The 20,228-nt window shown below is 37.4% G+C and overlaps 1 protein-coding gene and 1 pseudogene across 1 annotated transcript; one reads left to right on the top strand and one right to left on the bottom strand.

Annotated features, from left to right (window-relative positions):
* Positions 1-345: 345 nt before the first annotated feature.
* LOC121320813 (inhibitor of growth protein 1-like) lies at positions 346-6,144 on the bottom strand. Its single transcript, XM_041259468.1, has 2 exons — positions 5,667-6,144; positions 346-1,968 (listed from the first exon to the last, which is right to left on the bottom strand). The coding sequence occupies exons 1-2, from the start codon at positions 5,800-5,802 to the stop codon at positions 1,262-1,264; spliced, it is 843 nt and encodes a 280-aa protein (XP_041115402.1). The 5' UTR covers positions 5,803-6,144; the 3' UTR covers positions 346-1,261.
* Positions 6,145-9,480: 3,336 nt separating this feature from the next.
* LOC121321090 lies at positions 9,481-19,668 on the top strand (annotated as a pseudogene).
* The last annotated feature ends 560 nt before the right edge of the window (positions 19,669-20,228 follow it).

Here is a 20,228-nt window from a genome sequence, read left to right as displayed (position 1 = left end):
GCACCCATTACCGCCATGCCTTTCGTTGTCGCCACGTCACTGTCTTGAAGGAAACGGCTCCTGCATCGGACGGGAACGCTAAATGGATTCATAAGGTACAATATTTCTGAAAAATGTGATCGTAAAAGGAGTCTTGAACATTTTCAATACCCTTTAGTGGAATCAAGCGCTTCGACAAATTCAAATATGTAGCTGTTCATTTGTTCGATTTAATATTGTTGGTATCACACCTGTACAGTTCCACAATTACAATGTTGCCAATTAGATTTAAAATACACAAAGGCAATTTAACATTAAATATTTTCTTTTTTTAAAAACATATACCAGAAAACATTTGTATTCTTAGGTACTATTTTTAGTTTTTTACATGACCAGTTGTCTTTCATATATTTACATAAAAAAACAAAAAAAACATTGTGTGCAAGGTAAGTACAAAAATGCTATCTTTAACAAGACATTTGACCTCAAATAAACCATTGCTGCATTAATGTTTGTGCCATGGAGGGTTATTTCCTTAGACGCAAATAATTTTTATAACTTCATTGATGTGGTCCAGTGGTTTAAGGAGGATAAGATAGTACTGATATCTTCATTTACTCAAATAAAAGCAGTATTGATACCCATTACTAGGTAATTGTATAAACACTTAAGAGTGGTGGTCTTTTTAAAAGACAATATGCTTTGGAATAATAGATGAATGCGCTGCATTAAAATACTGGCACATTAAATACAGCAACAGTTTAAACCATTTAGTGAATTTTAAAAAAAACCCAGAGATACATTTTTTTGCAAATGGGAAAGGAAAATAGTGTGGCTTTATTGCTTTGTAAATCTGAAAACTGTTGAGTAAAATGTTATGGTGCCGCCCATCGCTAGTTTAATTGATGTAAATAAATACTGCAGATTGACCTAGTGATCTAAACAGCAGCAGTATTTAATTATTTTCCACATTCAAATATTCCAGTTGCGCAGAATCCTTTAAAGTTAGTTCCTTAGCTATTTGGTACATTCCATGCAGCTGCTGTTTATGTCAACTGAGAAACCCCCACATCTCCTACATTGTGATCTGACCAATCTTTAAAAAGGAGGCAGGTACAGCTAGACCCATTCAGCACTTTCAAATATGCCTCAGAATAAAGATCTACCCCTACCATACTTAGAATTGAAATGGTAACAATCCTTACACTTCAACGAATGATGACCCTCATCTTAAATATGTTTCTTTTATACTCTGTAAAGACTACCTTGGATTGGGGTGAAACTACCTGTTGTAAGCCCTTTCTTTTTTTGATTTCTCAAGAGATTTGTCCATTGTTTTCTCATTCTCCCCTCTGCACTTGGGGCAGTACCATTTACCCTTGGGTTTATGGTTAAGTGCCACACAAGAGAAGTGGAACCACTCAATCGGGCACTCGTCGTTATCACAGCCGATCATTTCCCCGTAAGAGACTTGGTTACACAGGCAGTAGGTTGGTTCGTTGGGGTCAATGGGTAGGTCTGCGGGGGAAGCCTCTCTCTCCGCCTTGGCCTTTGATCGTTTCTTCTTCTTGGACGTTTTTGCTTTCTTCTCCTTGGGCGTTCCCGTTGTGATCTCCTCCCCATGCTCGTGATTGTTGGATGCATTCTCCCGATTTTCATTGTTCCTCTGCCGTCTGGATCTCTTATTGCTGGGCTTCTCATTCGTGCTCACAGTCTCGTTTCTGGATTTCTCTTGGCTAGTTTTTCCTGGGGTGACTGTGCTTTCGTTGGGCTCTTGGCAAGTCTCAAAGAGTTCCACGTGACTGTCGACCTGCCGGGTTCGGTTCTCCACTAGCTCCACCATCTGACTCACTATCTGGATCTTCTCGTCCCCCAGCTCCTGGCTGCGGATCAGAGCTCTCTGGATGCTTTGCAACAGTCTCTTCTTCTGCACCGGGTCTGTCTCTTTCTTGTGCTTCTCGTAATTCTCATCTAGCTCCTTTAAAATCTCTGCAAGAAGGAAAACAAGTGTGCTAGTCAGTCACATATTCCCTGGCATGGCAGTATGCATAGAATTAAAGCCATCAGTATCAGCAAAAAGTCTATCACCATGACCTACATACAAAAATGTTTAAACGTTTAAAATGGTAAACAAAAATAAAAATAGTTAAACCTTTAATCAATAAAATGTACAGCTTTATCAGACAGTGAAACATATTCCCTACATTCGTATACACATATGAATCTGACACTCAATTATTTGAGCTAATCAATGTCCTTTAGATGTTTTATTATTTAACGAAATCATGTATATTACATTGTTTGTGAAGACCCCCAGGATTACTGTACAGACTCAAACGGGCTCATATATAAACAATGAAGGCAAAGTCAGAGATAGCATGGGTAAATATGCATCCAGCAGGGTGCAAGAAAGGGTGAAGCAAAACAATATGCCAACATAATTAAAGTGGTTTGCGATTGTCAGACATGCTTTATCTTATTTATCCTAATGCCATAATATTGTTAGGTGCGGCAGGTCATTCATCCGTGTCTACAATATTGTATCGATCTCGGTTCCCGCAGGCAGGAGCCTCACACAGGGTGAGGCAATTACATCACCTACCAGCCCTGCTGTTACTCTCGCTCACGCTACACTCTCCCCTGCCAGCCTCAAGGCCGCCCCAGACTTGCTCACCAGGCTACAGTCCGACGAGTGCATGCCGGGGTGCCTGCGTCCACTTCTGACACCAATGTAGCGGTCTCGGTTCCCACAGGCAGGCACCTCACACAGGGCGAGGCAATCCACACACAGGCGGAGGGCAGGCGCGAACCCCTAAACCATAGCGCCGATACCGCTGTACAAGAGCCAGCTCCTTCGCAAGGAGCATATATTGGGCTTATGTCTTCGTGTGATTACGTCACCTACCAGCCATGCTGCTGCCTACCCCTGTGCACGCTACAATATCATCTACCTCATCCGTTTGTTGTGTTAAGAGAATTAGTGGCAATAGAAGGCAACACTTCCAGGGATGTTCCATTTATTTATTACAGAACACAGACAGTTCCAGAACAATGCACACCATTTTACATTTTGCTAAATAATACCCTGTTCACACTAGCATTTTTATACCAGTATCGTTGCAGAACCATACCGAAATATCTGTCCAGATTGGAGTTCTTATCGGTGTCGTACCGATATAACTGTATCAGACTGTATTTCGTACCGGTACTGTTTCGATACAACTCGAAACCGCTTAAGTGTGGACAGGTAAAGCGACACGGTATCAATACAGATCACTCAATATTCTGAAGCACGCGCAGGCCTTGCTTTACAGTTTAAATACTTTATACAGCTTTACATTTACAGTGAGCTGCAGTACCTTTATCATGGCTACACCAAAAAATGCCAAAATAAGTGACAAAATAATCTCCACAAAATGAGTGATGATGACTATGAGGTTCTGCTCTAAAATAAAATCCCTTGTGAGGGAATATCAAAAAGCAAAAGCAAAACAAAAAAACACATGCACTCCCAAATCTGTGATGCAAGCCCCTTGTCTTCGCAACCTTATGGTTTTAAAGACGGGTATTTGTTTTCGCCTCATCCTTTGCGTTCTGCTCGTCTCTTAATAATGGTTGAACACCAAAACAATATACTGTACATGAACAGGACGGCAAAACATGCTGTATTACATAACAGCGGATCCATTTCAAACAGATGTGACAGTGGTCGTCATGGAAACGAGTTCAGAACCCGAACACTGTCGATTAAAAAATACATAATGCGGACAGGTATATCGGAACTGTATTGGTACTGTACCGGTACTGAAAAGTGAGTTAGGGCATAAAGTGGTTTCGTACCGGTATATTCTATAACGAAACAAACTGCATTAGTATCGTACCGGTGCAAAGGTGAACAGGGCTTTTATATATATATATATATATATATATTTAAAAATTTTTTGCATGTGTTTGTTTTAGATTTAAAAATTTTTTTTTAAATAAATATGGAAGCCTTTTTTTCGGAAAAAGCCCTTCTTCATGGGTGTGTACCCCCACACACACATACCCCATATATTATATATTTTAAATGTATATATATATATATATATATATATATATCTAATAATTATTCTAATTTGACGTAGTGCTGCGGACTCCTGTCGTACATGGTTTAAAATATTAAAAGGTACAAAAAAAAAAAAATTCCCGTGTTTAATTGTGAGAGAAGGATATCTATGGGAAATATTTAGTGCGAATTTACTACAAGACAAATATGCCATTTCTACTACAACTAATGCAGAATAAGAACAATAACCTTCTCTCTATTTCAAGATGCTTCTTTCTCTTGAATGGTTTACATCACTGCCTACCCGGAATATTAAGCATTGTTCTTAGACCTAAAAGGCTGGGGTATATGAGCGATTGGCAGTCATACTATCCAATCAACAATCGAGTAACAATCAAACACTACCAACCAGGGACTAAAGCAGAGCAAAGCTCTCAATGCTCCTCCCTAAACTGAGGTATTGTAGGCAGGAATTAAACTGAAACTATTAAAAACTAAACCAATCGGGCACAAGAAAACAACAAAAACCGGACCCGTAACAGTTTCAGACCAATCAGCATAGTACAAGGGCGTGGCTAAAAAGGATATGCAAATACCTCCGGTGTATATTAAATGGATGAAGACGCAGTTGTAGTCAAGCGCGGTGGGCGCACTCAAAAAAGGGAATAGGTTTGTACTTAGAGAAATGTAATAGTGTTACATTTTAAATTACCTGGTCAATACATAAAACGTTAAGTTAACAAACAAACGTCCAATAACTCAATAATTTAAACACATTTTAAACAGTACGACGAGGGTAAGTGCTGAACTAATCGCTATCAAGAGATAAACAAACAAAACTTACAGTCTATACAAACATACATTGCATTTTAAAAGCAGGAGAACCCAGAACAAGACCTTCCTGGATTTTTTGTTTTGTTTTGTTTTTTTACAGCCCCCACAAATTACAAAAACAGCTTGATTTTTGTCTAGTTTAAAACAGCACAATCTTGAATGGTGTGTCACTGCCGAGACGAGCTCAAATGATCCTTTGACTTTGTTTCCCTTCACACGGTATTTTTTTAAACGCCGTTTTTCTAGTTGATGTTTATTATTTAACACAAATAACCAAACGTCTGTAGAATTAATAAGCTTTAAACTTTAAAAATAACGACCCAGCTGCTTGAAACTAACGCGTGAACAGTATATACTAGGTTTTATTTTGAATAACGAATAGTTAGGGTAAATGGCTGTAAACAAACGTCGAAATCTGCAGACATTCGAACCGTTTTAAAATTGCTTCAAAAAATCCTTTAAAGAGAAAGGCAAACCCTGCCCACTACAAACACCATTTACTACAGTCAACACAGCCATCATGAATATTGTACATTCCTAAATGTTGTTGCGTTTCAGTCCAATCTCCACTTTGTTGTTAAAGGGCTTATGATACAACTGCATCTCAGATTTTTTGCCAAATAAAGTTCACATTCCCGGGGTCTTTCTAAGATTGAGTTTTCTCTTCTATTTGAGAGAAACAGATTGTTTAAAGGTGATCATCTTTTGTTCCGCCCCGTGGTCCTGACGCTAGAGAGATCAGAAGACTGCCAGGGAATGGCAACAAGAAAACATCACATAAAACCAAATAAAACTAACATCTTACCTTGATATTTAGCGTCAGTTTCCCTCATTAAAGAGACATTTCTCTGCATGTCTAAAGGCAAAGACTCGATCGAGTCTAGATAGTCCTCCACATAGTTAACAACGTGGAGCGGATCCCCATTTGTAGGGCTCAGCATTTTTTTTCTTCTTCACAAAACACAAAGGAATACAAAAAATAAGCTAGTAAAACTACATTTGGTAATCAGATATAAAAAATGCGACCGAAATATCTCCCTCTCCTCCGTGCTCAGTTCAGTAGCAGATTGAATGGCTGTCAGAGACAGTCTGGGGTCGGTTACGCTAGACTCCTCTCGTTTGAACGCAGTAAAAAGAAACAAACGTATTTGAAAGAAACGTAGATGTCTTTTGAGAAGCATAAAACCGTATTTATCCGTTTTCTCTCTCCTCTGGTAAGAAACACAACGATCAATATGTACTGCTGCTACACTCAGTCCAACGTGGAAAACCAAATACCAGTTTCAAACACTTGGGAAACACTCGATGGCGCGGTGCGCAGGCGCAGCTTCTACATGCTATGAATATTCATGAAGCGAGTCTCCTCTCACCCTGGCAGCACTGTATTGAATACCAGGCAGCTCGGTCCTGGATTATGTCAACATAATTGTTCTTAAATCGCTCTGAAAACGAGCCCAGGAGCAATCCACCTTGCATTGAACATTATTGAGTGTAATGCGGTTTCCTGCTTTTTTATTTAAAGTGCAGTCTAAAAATGTCCACAGGTTACTTCAGCATGCGTTTTGTGTTTGGAGTTGTAGCATTCATGAAACGTTTAGTACGAAAATAAATAAATCACCAAGGCGTACATTTACCCTTTATTGTTGTCAGTGTTGAACGTGTTAGATTACGTGGAATGGGGACGAATATCTGGGCTGATCTGCGCTGTGGCATTTCTTCTTTACTTTCATTATTTAAGTGTTTTCGCAGTCTTAAACCTAACATGAGTACACCTATTCCTATTTCATTGAACAGAACCAAATGTAAAAGCACCAAACCTGGAATTACGATAATACAGCCAATCAAAACAACAGTTTCCGTTCTGAATTGGACATTACTAACGTTTTCTAACCAATCAGAGGGGAGTATGGGCATGCGTCGTATCTTAGCAACATGGAGTACGGAGAGATAGAGGACTGTTTATAATGTTTACTACATTTTAAGTTACGTAAACATCAGATGAAGGGTGAATTATGAATAGTAAACTAGAATCAGTAAGCTAGTATAAGGTGGAATAAAGACGTTTACACACGTTGCTAGTTAAAACGCAGTACAGCCGCAGCGGCCATTAAGTGTGTGACGCAGGAGTAGTAAGTTAACGTCATTACGTATTTCAGTCAGCTAGCGGTGGTCCCTGTTGCTGAATTTGCTGTTTGTAGAACTTGTGGGAGAGCATGCCGGGTACTAATAGGAGGGGCTGTAAACTATCTTACTTTTTAAGTTGTTTAATATTTTTATTTTATTTTAAAGCGCTCAGTATAGTGAGAAGGCTGTACAATATATCACTTGCCTTTTCTGTGTACTGCTAGTTATTAATGACGACTATAATGTAGTGTGACAGATCTGATTCCGAGTCTCTCTCTCTCACTGTGTGTGTGTGTGTGTGTGTGTGTGTCTATATATATATATATATATATATATATATATATATATATATATATATATATATAAAGACTACTGTGTCATTTGTATTCATGGACTTATGTAACACATTCAAATTATGTCGGACAACATTCGTAATTCACTTTTTTTGAATCACCGTGATTCCCGTAGCACAGGCTATGTTGAACGTAAATATAATTACATTTGTACTAATGTGTTTTACTGCCTTGTGCATACACTAAAAACAAACTAAGTTGGTGACGTTGCGATACCCGAATGTGCATTAAGATGCATTTATTTTATTGCCTTGGCATTCTGTTTTGCAGTATCGGGGATCCATCTTTGTAACCGGCTTTGTTGAAGGACCAGCCCCTCCTCTTCCTGGTTCTCTGCTTGTATGGTTTACGGCTGTTCTGTGTAGTCAGACTACAGCCAGAAACAGATTGTCCTCTTCACATACCCTCCTAAATGTGTGACAGATTTAACTCCGCCCATTGCATTGTACTGAAGGAAACTGGCCTTAGCGAGTACTGCCGGAACTTGCGAGACAAGATCAGAATGTGGAGACAGCACGCTTCGAGTTCCGTTTATGCTTAACTATTTCTGGTCCATATGTGGTGTATGCTAAGGCTGTGAGTTCACTGTTATTTATTAGAGTAAATTCGATCTATTGCAGAAAATGCAAACGCTGCTATAGAGATGAGAGAGAATTAGCTGTGTGTTTGTGGCTCTTTAAATAAGTGACCTATATTTGTACAAGCTATATTTGTAACTGTTTTTTTTTTGTTTGTTTGTTTTTTTTACCAGTCCACACTCAGAAAGTTATTGTGAATGAAGGAGACTTAAGTATTTTTTTTTAAAATCAGAATGTACATAGTCAATCACTTGCTGCCTTTCTGGAGACTGTCAAGCAAAACATAATTTTTTTTAAAAAATACAAAATGTATTAATTGATAAACAGAGAAGTTGCAGATACTGTTTGAAATTTGTTCGTAACGCATGACAGCAGCCCAACTATCATGTATTGTTTGTGTCATCACATCCTGGTGAACTCCAAAGTCTAAAGAACCTCTGTGGCCTTAAAAGAACTCTCAGAAACATGTTTAACCTCCATGTACATCTGCTACACCACAGTGTAACCCTTTAGGGTGTGCAGACACCCTGGCTTTCTGAGTAATTCCCTGGAATAAAAATGTGTTAATTTCACACAAAACAAAGCTTTACCCTGTTTGCCCTTGTACACACTTAATGAGTAACAACAATCTGACCGTGTGATTTACTACAGCCTCTGTCATACTTGAACCAACATAAACCCATATTTCATGTGTAATTATTTTCTTTATTGTGTTTGTTTGATATACAGTTATTTAGATTTCACTTCTTGATTTTCACTTTGCTTGTTTCCATAAAAATGTGTCTATTTCAGAATGTGTGTAACGTCTCTGCAGTGGATTGTGGGAATGTAGTCCTGGGATTTAACTTCTGACTAAACACGTTTTGTGTCAGTTCATGGCAGTATGGCACTATAGAATGTCAGCATTCCAAGTGAAAGAAAAATTTGCTTCCAATTGACATTTATGTCATTCATTATGGAAGTTTATTGCTATTGCTTTGTACTCAGTTGTATACATTAAGGCAAATGAGGGAAAGACGATTTTTCTTGTTGCGAAATTACAAATGTTTAAGAGTATCTGGACCCCCTAGTAAGCATCAGCCTGCACCCTTAGTGAATGCAAGGAATACTATGTTACTGAAGTGCTAATTGTAATTGATGCATCTCTTTCATTCGCTGGAGGCTGGGTGCTGCAGGGGGACAGGCTGTTTGTTACACACTGGTGTATCTTATGTACTTCGGGCTTTGAGAAGATTCAGAGAGCTCAATTTGAATCTGAACAACAATGTACATTCATTAAGATAACTTAGCACTATTTCATGCCCCAGCCATGTAGCTCCTTGTCTTGCAAAACATTTTAAATGAAACAAAACCAATTCCCTTTGTCCAGTGACTTTTTAATCACTGTGTAATACACATTGCGTCTTTTTTTGTAGTGAATTGTGTTGTTCATTGGTCCACAAACAATATATAGGAAACATTGCTGTCATAATCTGGAAATAAATGTAACATTTCTTTTACAGTAGGCATTGTCTATTTTGACATCAAGTCAATTGGAAGTCGATTTCAATTCAAGTCGAAGCTAATGGGCGTTTTTGTTGACTCAGGAGGTTTGCTAGGTAAGTTGGTGTTTATGATAGTGTACATACACCTTGAAAGAAAACTGGAGATGTATCTGTTTCCTGAATGGAGTGGTCTAAACCGTGGATGAAAGCTTGGCTAGATCAGGTCTTGGCCAGCAACCTACAATATGTTTAAGGCCAATATGTGCATTATAGTAGAGTAGTAAAGTTTGCTTGTGAAAATATCAACTGTACCACACTGGTTAATCGTTCATGTTAAGAGATACTGAATTGTTTCCAAAATGTAAGTGTTTAAATAACTGTTTAGTTTTAAGATGTTCAATAGATATTCAATTTCAAATGTCTATTTATTTATTTATTTATTTATTTACCTACATTGAACTGATTGATGCCATTAATTCAAACCTGATTAGCTTAATATGTGAAATGCCAAGTCCATCATTTTGATTGAAGAGCTCATAAGATTTTTATAAAAAATTGCACTAGCTTTACAGCAGACATTTGCTTGGAACCTGTGTACTATTTCTGTTGCTTGGTTAAAGCAGATGTTTTGTTCAGGTGACACTGATAAGTGAAACGCCAGGGATTTTGCCCTTTGGAAGGCATCTAAGCCGCAGGAACCATTCTGGGAGTCTCCATGGGGAAAAGGAAGGCCTGGCTGGCACATTGAATGCTCGACAATAGCAAGGTCAGCTCTGTTTTTAGGTCATACAAATGACTTTATTCACATATGTTTATTCTAATAAATACATCCTCCAGCATATCCTAGCTTGTTTCATTTTTGATTAGCAGCACGGTTTTTGCAAGTCAATTGGATATTCATTCTGGTGGGATAGACCTTGCCTTTCCACATCATGAAAATGAGATTGCTCAATGTGAACTTATCATCAGTGTGCTCAATGGGGAAACTACTTTCTGCACTGTGGTACATTGTGATGTCATTGTAATTGTCTCATAATTGCTTCTGGGTTCAGTTAGGTTTGTATGGATCAAATAAAACATATAGAAAAACAAAACAAAATGTTCATGGTGAAAATATTACATTTCCTTATGGATTTATATTCTAGCATCTTCCACACCAGCACATATTTGAGCTATACTGTCATGTGAAGAAGATTTAATTTAATAACAATAGGGAGAAATATTAACTTTGAGGGATCATAACAGTGAATCTCTGGAAGTTGAAATTGTAAGTGTTCAGAGAGATCTAATACTGGACCTACAGTATCATTCCATCAGTGTGTGATAATGGACACCTTAATGTGTTCTGTATTGCATTTACTGTATCTGTTGTACCTTGATATTTATTTGAGAAAGTTATAAATTCTGACATACTAAAATTCTTCCAGGTCCTTTAAAATCATTTATATTGACAGGGAGAATGAAGAATTACAGCTGACACATAGTGAATCCTTTCCCAAAGCACTGGTGCTTCCTTTTTATTTTACTTGCTTTTTACTGTCGTCCACTCAAATATATTTACCTTTAGATTTTTAAATTGTTTTTATAATAGCTGTTGGCCTATTTTGTACTACTATACAGGAATTGGACACAGGAAAAGATAGATCCACAAGTAGGGTAGGCCAAGGGGTTTAGTGAAGCCTGCACTCTGGATGTCTGGCAAGTCCACCCAAACCTACAACATTGCATAGTCTTTGTACAAGAATAAATACTATTGCGGTGATAATAAAAAATAAATAAATAAATAAATTCTAGTTTTACGCCTTTTTAAATGGCAAAGACTTTGGAGAACTTGACTTGCTTCTGAGCCCTTTTCAGGAAAGGCTTACTAATCAAGGTCAGATTCACTTTTCATATTGCTGTGGAAAGGAAAGGGACACCAGCTTAAAAATGCAAATACAGAACAACTGTAGACAATGAGGAAAAACTTCAATACATTATGCATGCAAAAATGTGGGTGGAGGATGGATAGGTCCTTGGGAGGTGACGTAGAATTCTAGTTGCTCATTGTGACCACAACGGTGCTCAACAGTGCCCCCTAAGGCATATGATCTCTTCCATACCATCATCTGCCACTGGTCTACTGTTGCTATATTCCAGGTTTCGTTGCTCCATGGTGCATTCTCTTCACCCGGTATAACCATGAACAGTGAATGGAAGATGTGGCCCTACTATCAGTAGCATGGCCACAGTCCTTGTTTGTCATTGTTGAGCTTGTTAGTTTTTGTTTTTCTAGCGTAGCTGACTTGAGGTCAGTATTTCATTTGATTGCATTCAGAAATTCAGAGTTGCTCCTATACTTCCTGTTTTGTTTTGTGGTGTACTGCATATTGAATGTTGAACAATTTAGCATATTCCTTATTTCTAGGACATTTGCATCTTAAAGGAAGTGAAGAGAAGATGTCCAAATCTTTAAAAGTCTTCATCACAATAAAGGCAACTATATATTTTTGTTGCATGGTTTAAGAATGCCATGCCCTTTTTTGATGTAGATATTTGCTTAATCAAATATAATGGATTTGTGTTCCTGTGTTACTAGGCCAATTCAGAACCCTGATTTTGTTTCTAATGCAAGTACTGTAAAAGGTTAATATGTCATGATAAATTTAAGGATTTTTTTTTTTTATTATATGAAATCATATAGTCTTGGGTTCCCCAAATGGCTCACGTGGTGAAAGCACACCCGCGTGGTGTGCAGAGTGACTCATACAGCATAGGTTTGGGTCCTGGCTGTGCGAGGTCACCACTGTTCGCTGGGGATTCCGAAGGGAGGGTTGCATTGGCTCTGGCCGTCCCGTGGGTTAGGGAAACAAAATCAGCAGTTACTGTACATTGAAATTTCGTTCTGTTCAATATTTTATTTTAAAACACTTAAACTCAAAATCAATTATTGTAAGGAGACATTGGTTTTATTTTGGGAAGTATTTTTAATAAAAATACAAAACTGAAATATCTTGCTTGCATAAGTATTCAACCCCCACACATTAATGTTTGGTAGAGCCACCTTTCGCTGCAATAACAGCTTTAAGTCTTTTGGGGTAAGTATGTACCAGCTTTGCACACAGTGTCGGAGTGATTTTGGCCCTTTCTTCTTGGCAGATTTGCTCCAGGTTGTTCAGGTTGGTTGGACGACGCTTGTGGACTGCAATTTTCAAATAGTGCCACAGATTCTCAATGGGACTGAGATCAGGACTTTGACTGGGCCACTGTAGGACATTCACCTTTTTGTTCTTGTGCCACTACAATGTTGCTTTGGCCTTGTGCTTGGGATCATTGTCCTGCTGAAAGGTGAATTTCCTCCCAAGCTTCAGTTTTTTAGTAGACTGAAGCAGATTATCTTGCAGTATGTTCCTGTATTTTGCTCCATCCATTCTTCCTTCAATTGTAACAAGATGCCCAGTCCCTGCTGATGAGAAGCATCCCCACAGCATGATGCTGCTACCACCATACTTCACAGTAGGGATGGTGTGTCTTGAGGCATCGGCAGTGTTAGGTTTGCGCCACACATAGCGCTTTGAAGCTCTATCTTGGTCTCATCTGACCACAAAACCTTTTCCCACATCGCAGCTGGGTCACTCTCATGCTTTCTGGCAAACTCCAGACGTGCTTTCAGATGGTACTTTTTGAGTAACGGCTTCTTTCTTACCACACTCCCATACAGGCCAGTGTTATGCAGAGCTCTTGATATGGTTGACTGGTGCACCATTACTCCACTCCCAGCCACTGAACTCTGTAGCTCCTTCAAAGTGATTGTTGGCCTCTCTGTGGCTTCTCTCACAAGTCTCCTTCTTGTTTGAGCGCTGAGTTTTGAGGAACAACCTTTTCTTGGCAGTGCCTGGGTGGTGTGATACAGCTTCCACTTCCTGATTATTGATCCAACTGTGCTCACTGGGATATCCAAACACTTTGATATTATTTTGTACCCTTTCCCTAATCTATGCATTTGTATTACTTTATCTCTAACTTCTGTAGAATGCTCTTTGGTCTTCATTTGATCCTTCAACAGTGGAGTTTTTATCCAGAAAATGTGACAGCAACTTTAATGGTTCACAGGTGGAGGCCAATGGTAAGGTACTTGTGTCCTCATTAGGGCAATTTCTTTCATCTGTGCAAACTGGGAGCTTCCATAGCACAGGAGTTGAATACTTATGCAAGCAAGATATTTCAGTTTTTAATTTTTCTTAAACACATTTCCCAACATAAAACCAATGTCACCTTACAATAATTGAGTCTGAGTTTCAGTGTTTAAAAATAAAATATCAAACAGAACGAAATTTCAACGTACCATTCGTATTCGTAATTCGGTAATATGAGAGAATTGGTCAGAGATCTGAATACTTTTGCAAGACGCTGTATATATATATATATAATGCATTATGAGCATCAATCATTTATTCAAAGCCTCCACTAGTGTAACAACCTTGACTTGCATAAAGAATTAAAAACATTGCGTGAAATAGCTTGCATCACTCGATTTTCAAGGTTTGGTATCCGAAGCATAATCAACAAGTACAGAGAAACATCATCTGTAATTGACAAACCCAGGACTGGGAGACCCAGCAAGGATGAGCAATACTTGAAGATAATATCCTTAAGGAATAGAAAGAAGACAAGCATTGAATTGACAACAGAACTGGCGGAAGGCACAGGTGTCGTTGTCCATCAAATCAACACTATCAAGGTCACTGTTGAAATCAGAACTTAAAGGATGTGTTGCAGTAAGAATACCTCTGTTAAGAAAGAGGAACAAGACTAAAAGGCTAAAATATACACAAGAACACAGAAACTGGACTATGGAACAATTGTCAAAGGTGCTCTGGAGTGTTGATGGATAGACAACGACACCTGTGTCTTCTGCCAATTCTGTTGTCAATTCAATTCTTGTCTATTTTCTATTCTTTAAGGATATTATTTTTAAGTATTGCTCATCCTTGTTAGACAGCTTTTTGGGTCTTCCAGTCCTGGCTTGTCAATTACAGATTATGTTCACAAGTGTACAGGAAAAATGTAACACTTGTAAAGATTTACTACAGACAGACATATATATATATATATATATATATATATATATATATATATATATATATATATATATATATATGTGTGTGTGTGTGTGTGTGTGTGTGTGTGTGTGTGTATGTGTAACAGAGCTGCACTCACTCTGGTTCATTTGCCCCTTTAAATGACAGACCCAACACAAAATTGGTTTAGCGATGACGCACACTTTTAATAATACAAATATAAAACGAAAGCAAACTCCTAACTCCGCTCAGAGCACTTACTAAACATTGCCAGGAACACCCTAACTGTAAAACAGGACAGCTAAGCTGTTTACCTGTTGAAAACAACCAAAATCACACAGGTTTGCAATTGAACACTATTTTGTTTAGAAAAGAACACACAGTACCATTTCTTACAATTGAGCACACTATCAATCAGGCTTCATCACACAGCAGTGCCCAGAAAAGATGTGCTGCTCTCCTTAAATACTCTGCATCTGGCTCTAATTTACAATAATAGCCAGGTTCAGGTGATAATTAACAATTAAGTAAATTAAAAAATAATAATAATTTTCACTTGGAGCCAGGTTTGTTACCTGACTCTCCCATACTCCATACATATATATATATATATATATATATATATATATATATATATATATATATATATATATATATATATATATATATATATAGACACACACACACACACACATATACAACAAAATTAATCTATCCTGGTACTCTGTCCATTTTAAACAGTCCTGGAAGTAATAGTAATAATCTTTTCTCTTTAGTATTATCATTTTGAATATTCCAGGTTAAAGGAGGCCCCCTAGTGTATTTAAATACTGCATGCAATTCAAGAAACCTTTAGAAAAGACCATATCTGCAGATTGCTGTTACTGCTGAAAATACTTTCGTATCAGCCTCTTCACAGTGGTTGCTATATCCTGTATTCTTTTTTGTGTTTAGAGATTAATTTATGCATTACCTTGAATTCTTGTTCAGCATCTTTTTTTTTCCCCAGAACTTTTTCCAGATGTTTTCAGCAAATTAATTCAGAATGTTTTGCCTTCTTACCAAGTACAGATCAGGTATGGTCATATCTTTGGTTATGCAGTATGATCACAGCATCAGACATGTTGTTCTACTTTTTTTTTGTCAAGCTTTATTTTTGTATTCCAGCAATTGACTACAGTGATGCCAGTATGAATGAAGCTAAAAGCGTGTTAAGTTCCATCTTGTCATATTTCAATGATGCGGGTGCTTACATGACAGAAAGATTGTTGTGCCAGAGTGTTGATGAAGGGTTTTTGTGGGAAAGGTAAGGAGATGTAAAATAGCCTGAACCTGACAATGAAACATTCACCATTGTTTATTTTTGCTCACTCAATTGCTCAGCTGTGTTTGGTTGGTTGAATAATAAAAAATTAAAAACAAAAACTATTTTAACCCTGTTTTTCTACCTAATTTGAATGTCGCTTTACTTCCTGATAAGGATGATTTAGTATCAATGGGCCTCCTTTCCCCCTGTTAAGCCAAACACCTCTTTCCACCCTCTGAACCAAAGCAGATGGTACGAAGCTACTGAACGATGGAGACAATCGTAACCGTATGACCAGTAGGGGTCGCTGAAGTACAATGTTTTATCTGCTTGAATTTATTAAAAACACGTGGCTACATCTCTGAAATTTAAAATATGGTATTTGATTTCATTACATGTGTACACAAGAGACCATTAATGTGTCATATGAATCATTATTAATTAAAATGTACATTTGGCTAGTCCATCAAAACTGTTGTTGTCATTGCTGCTCGATCTTTCATTGCCTTCAATTATCATGATACAACACAGGTTTTAGAAGAAATACATTAACCTTAAGTACTATTGATCATACAACAATTCTGCAGTATTGCAGTATATATATATATATATATATATATATATATATATATATATTTTATATATATATATTAGATATATATATATATATATATATGTTACCAGCTATGACACTTATGAAAGCATACCACGATACATGAAAGCATAAACTGGATATATTAAATTCCAATAAGGTATTATATATTATTGTGAGGATTTAATTTTTTTTTTATGAAATTGTGATTTTTATTCCCAAGGTTAGCAGCTGCAAAATTGAGTGTACAGACACCCCAAGGGCTGTTGATGCAATTATTGGCCTCATTCACCATGGCAACCAGCAGCTTCAGGCTGTTACTAAGGTAACCTTTCAGGATAACAAAAGCTCAGAAATGGCAGCTGTCCACTAAATATCTAAATTATTCTTTATTCTGATAGGCATGTGGTGGTATCAAAGAAAAATAGCTTTAATGGGGTAAGCAGATAAGAAAGCCACAAGCAGCTGCTGTTTATAATATGACAATGAGCTTAAGGTTTTTTGTCTTTTTTGCATGTCCATGTAATTTTGGAATCTAGCAGAATACCGTGCTAGCAGAATAACAGAGAGTGATTGAGCTTATTCAGATTTTCAGAATATAAAGAAAGATACGACATACAATCACTTGTTTGCTGTCCGGGTTAGTTCATTTTACTGTTTTCGCAATATGAATGGTTTGTTGTTTTTAAATTGACAGATTAGGTTGATTTTTTCCTGTGTGTTTTTCAAACAGGGAGGTCAGTCCTCCAGAAGCCCAGCTGTGTTTGGAGCTTTTCTTTCTTGTATAGAAGAATTCTTGGACACAGTGGGTGTTGCTGTAAAGGAGAATGCCGTCAGTACCACAAAACACAGCATGCTTGCACCAAACAAAGCCAGTAAGTATGTCTTTTAAAAGATTTCTGCAGTTTCAAAAAATGTTGGGGTCAGTTCAAGTAATCTTAAGGGTGTGTGGGCCTTTCACGCCTGGCTCATTACTGCCAAAAAGCTGTCCTGGAAGTACAGTTGCTAGCCCTGACTGGTACAGTATGCAGGCAGTATGTTAAGAAATACCTTTCCTTTCAATGGGAAAGTTACACTTCAGAAACAAGTTAATATAACTAGGGCCAGAATTGTCAAGGCCTGTGTTTTTTTTTCTTATTTAATGTGCAGTTCAACATTAAATAACTTGAGTATGCTGTGGAAAATGTTTCCCAAAATGTCCCGGCGTATTCTGCTTTTAGAAACATTTAGCCTTCTTTGAGCCAATGTTACTATGAACTGTGGCAACTCCTACATTGTTTTAATCACTGCTATAAGCAACACTTTAATTGATATTGTCATGCAGACAGGCTATGTCTGCCTCATGTAGTTCAACACTGGAGCTACTCAATGCTATTGTAGTGATAACTCCATTTTCTGCATATGGTGTATGTATTGCTTGGAAAAGTTCCCTTGTTTGTGTACAGGGTTGGGTAAATTCATGTTTTTCAATTCCTTTTAAAAATCAATTCCAATTCTAATTCCCATTCTCTTTTAATTAATTCCAACGCATCATTGATCAAAATTGCAAATACCACTCAAACTACATTTCCCATCATCCTCCTGCTGAGTTTCATATGTGAGCGGGAGGATGATGGGAAATGTAGTTTGACTGGTCCATGCAGGTGCAATTTAGAAGTTTAAAAAAGTGACCAAAATGTAAAAAACTAAAAATGATTAAAACAATAAACACACCTTACTTCAACAGTTGTAGCAACACATGAGAACATGTAACACAATAAAATAAAATGGTCCTTATATACCCTTTCAGCGTTTCTAAAATATCAATTCCGATTCCAATACCTTCGAAGGAATTGGAATCAGGAATTGATTTTAAAAAGGAATTAGAAATGGATTCGAAATTGAAAAACAGGAATTGACGTCCAAACCTGTTTATCTAGTGGTTTCACATAAAAAAAATCAAGTCAGTTATCATGTGAAAGTTAAACCGTCCTTTGTCTCCCTTCTGTTTTTTTTGTTTGTTTGTTTACTAGTGTGTAACAGGAGAAAGTTCCCCTGGGACTCTTCCTAGTGTCGTTGAACAGTTGGTGAGTTTTCGAAGCCAGGTTCGCAGTTATGCCCTGGCTACCGATGAACTCGCTCCGGTTTTATCTGTCTGCAGTGAGCTGTCCGAGGAGAGGAAGTGCCAGCCAAAGGAGCACAGAAAGCAGGAGATCCGAGAGCGGGAACCTCTTCTGAAGGCCTGCGATGTCCTTCTGAGGGACCTCGCAGCCCTTGGTGACGGGACGGGAATTTTTTAATGACAAAAAATATAGAAATATATCTTTTTGAAATCGACATGATAAAAGCTAAAACAGTACTGTAATTACAAGCAACTCAGAATGTCTTCAGTAGTTATTGGTTGTAACAGTAACCTTTGGATTTTTCTTTCATTAAAAAAAAAAAGGTTTAAATTGAAGGAAAGACCTTGATAAAAGGACGAGCCCACGTTTGCAGGTTTTGAGTATTGATTACATACAGTGGTGTGTGCTTAAGCTGCAGTTTTCAGTTTTCAACGTGCAGCTTGGAATGTGGGTTTGATTTGCTGTGGCTGAAAAACTTGTAAAAAAAGTGTAACGTATTATACGCATGCAGTATTTTTTTTTTGCTTCATGTATACGCTGAATTTCCTTACCGAGAACTCCACACTGCTGTATTGGAGCATTGTGAGCTATGGTGAAAAATATTTTAAGATCAAATATGGTAAAATGTTGATTAGTTCTAGGTCTCTCTGTTCTACATTTACAGGACCGAGGTAACATCTCAACATGGGAAATAAGCAAGAGGCAAACTAGTGCTATACAGAAGTCCCATTACAGCTGCAATGCTCTGCACATTAAAAACATGGGATTGTGAAACCTGGGTTTGTGTTTGACAGGATAAGTCTGCAATACTTATGTGATTGTCATCAGCCTTGTAATATTAAAAGCGCTGAATATAAAATGTATTGGTAATGTTGTAATTACTGCACCTGTAAATGTTAAAATAATTAAATACAGCACTTTCTTAGGCAAGGCAGGCAGTAATTTGACAGTGCTTACTTATATTTCTAAGATATTTATTTTTATATATTTTTGCAAAGGAAAGAATACTAGGTTATCAGTCAACAGCTAGACATGTAATAATACAGCTTCTTTTGGAATTGTTTATGATGTGGGATTAAGGAATAACAACCCATTTGTACTTTAAGTGTGATTTGCAAGGATAGAAAAGTACATCATTGTTTCAGGTAGAGCATGACAAGCTACTTAATGTAGAATACATGTATGCATTTATTCACAATAAAGCCACTGCAGGATACACATTACATACAATACTGTTTTTTTTCATTTATGTTTGTGTGTGTGTGTGTGTGTGTGTGTGTGTGTGTGTATATATATATATATATGTATATTATATATATATAATATATACTATATACCCATGGGTAAAGCAAGAAATGTAATAATATTGTGGCGTCTGTGGGCAAAATCTAATGGCTTCTTTCTTTTTGACTGAAGATGGCTACCATATCAGTCATGCCTGTTTGGTTTCTGTATAGTAACAGCTGACCCTTCATATGTATTCTGTGACCCCTCTGGATCACGTTTGATTGTGTCGTACGAGAAAAATTAATGGGTACAGTATTTGTATGTCGCCATTTTTGTGAGCATCTTTTGAACCACTTAGTCATTCCTTAATATGTGGGGTCCCTGTTGAATGTCACATTTGTAAAGGGTCCCTTGGAAAGAGACAGGGAATCGACTTCTAAAGGTTAACTCACAATATTAAGAATACTTTATTGGTTAGTTGGCATTGAAAAACTATTTTCTGACCATTATATAGATACAGACAAGCATAGAAACCTGCAAA

The sequence above is a fragment of the Polyodon spathula genome, chromosome 9 (assembly GCF_017654505.1).
Source record: "Polyodon spathula isolate WHYD16114869_AA chromosome 9, ASM1765450v1, whole genome shotgun sequence".
NCBI lineage: Eukaryota > Metazoa > Chordata > Actinopteri > Acipenseriformes > Polyodontidae > Polyodon > Polyodon spathula.
This window is presented reverse-complemented; position numbering and strand designations above follow the sequence as displayed.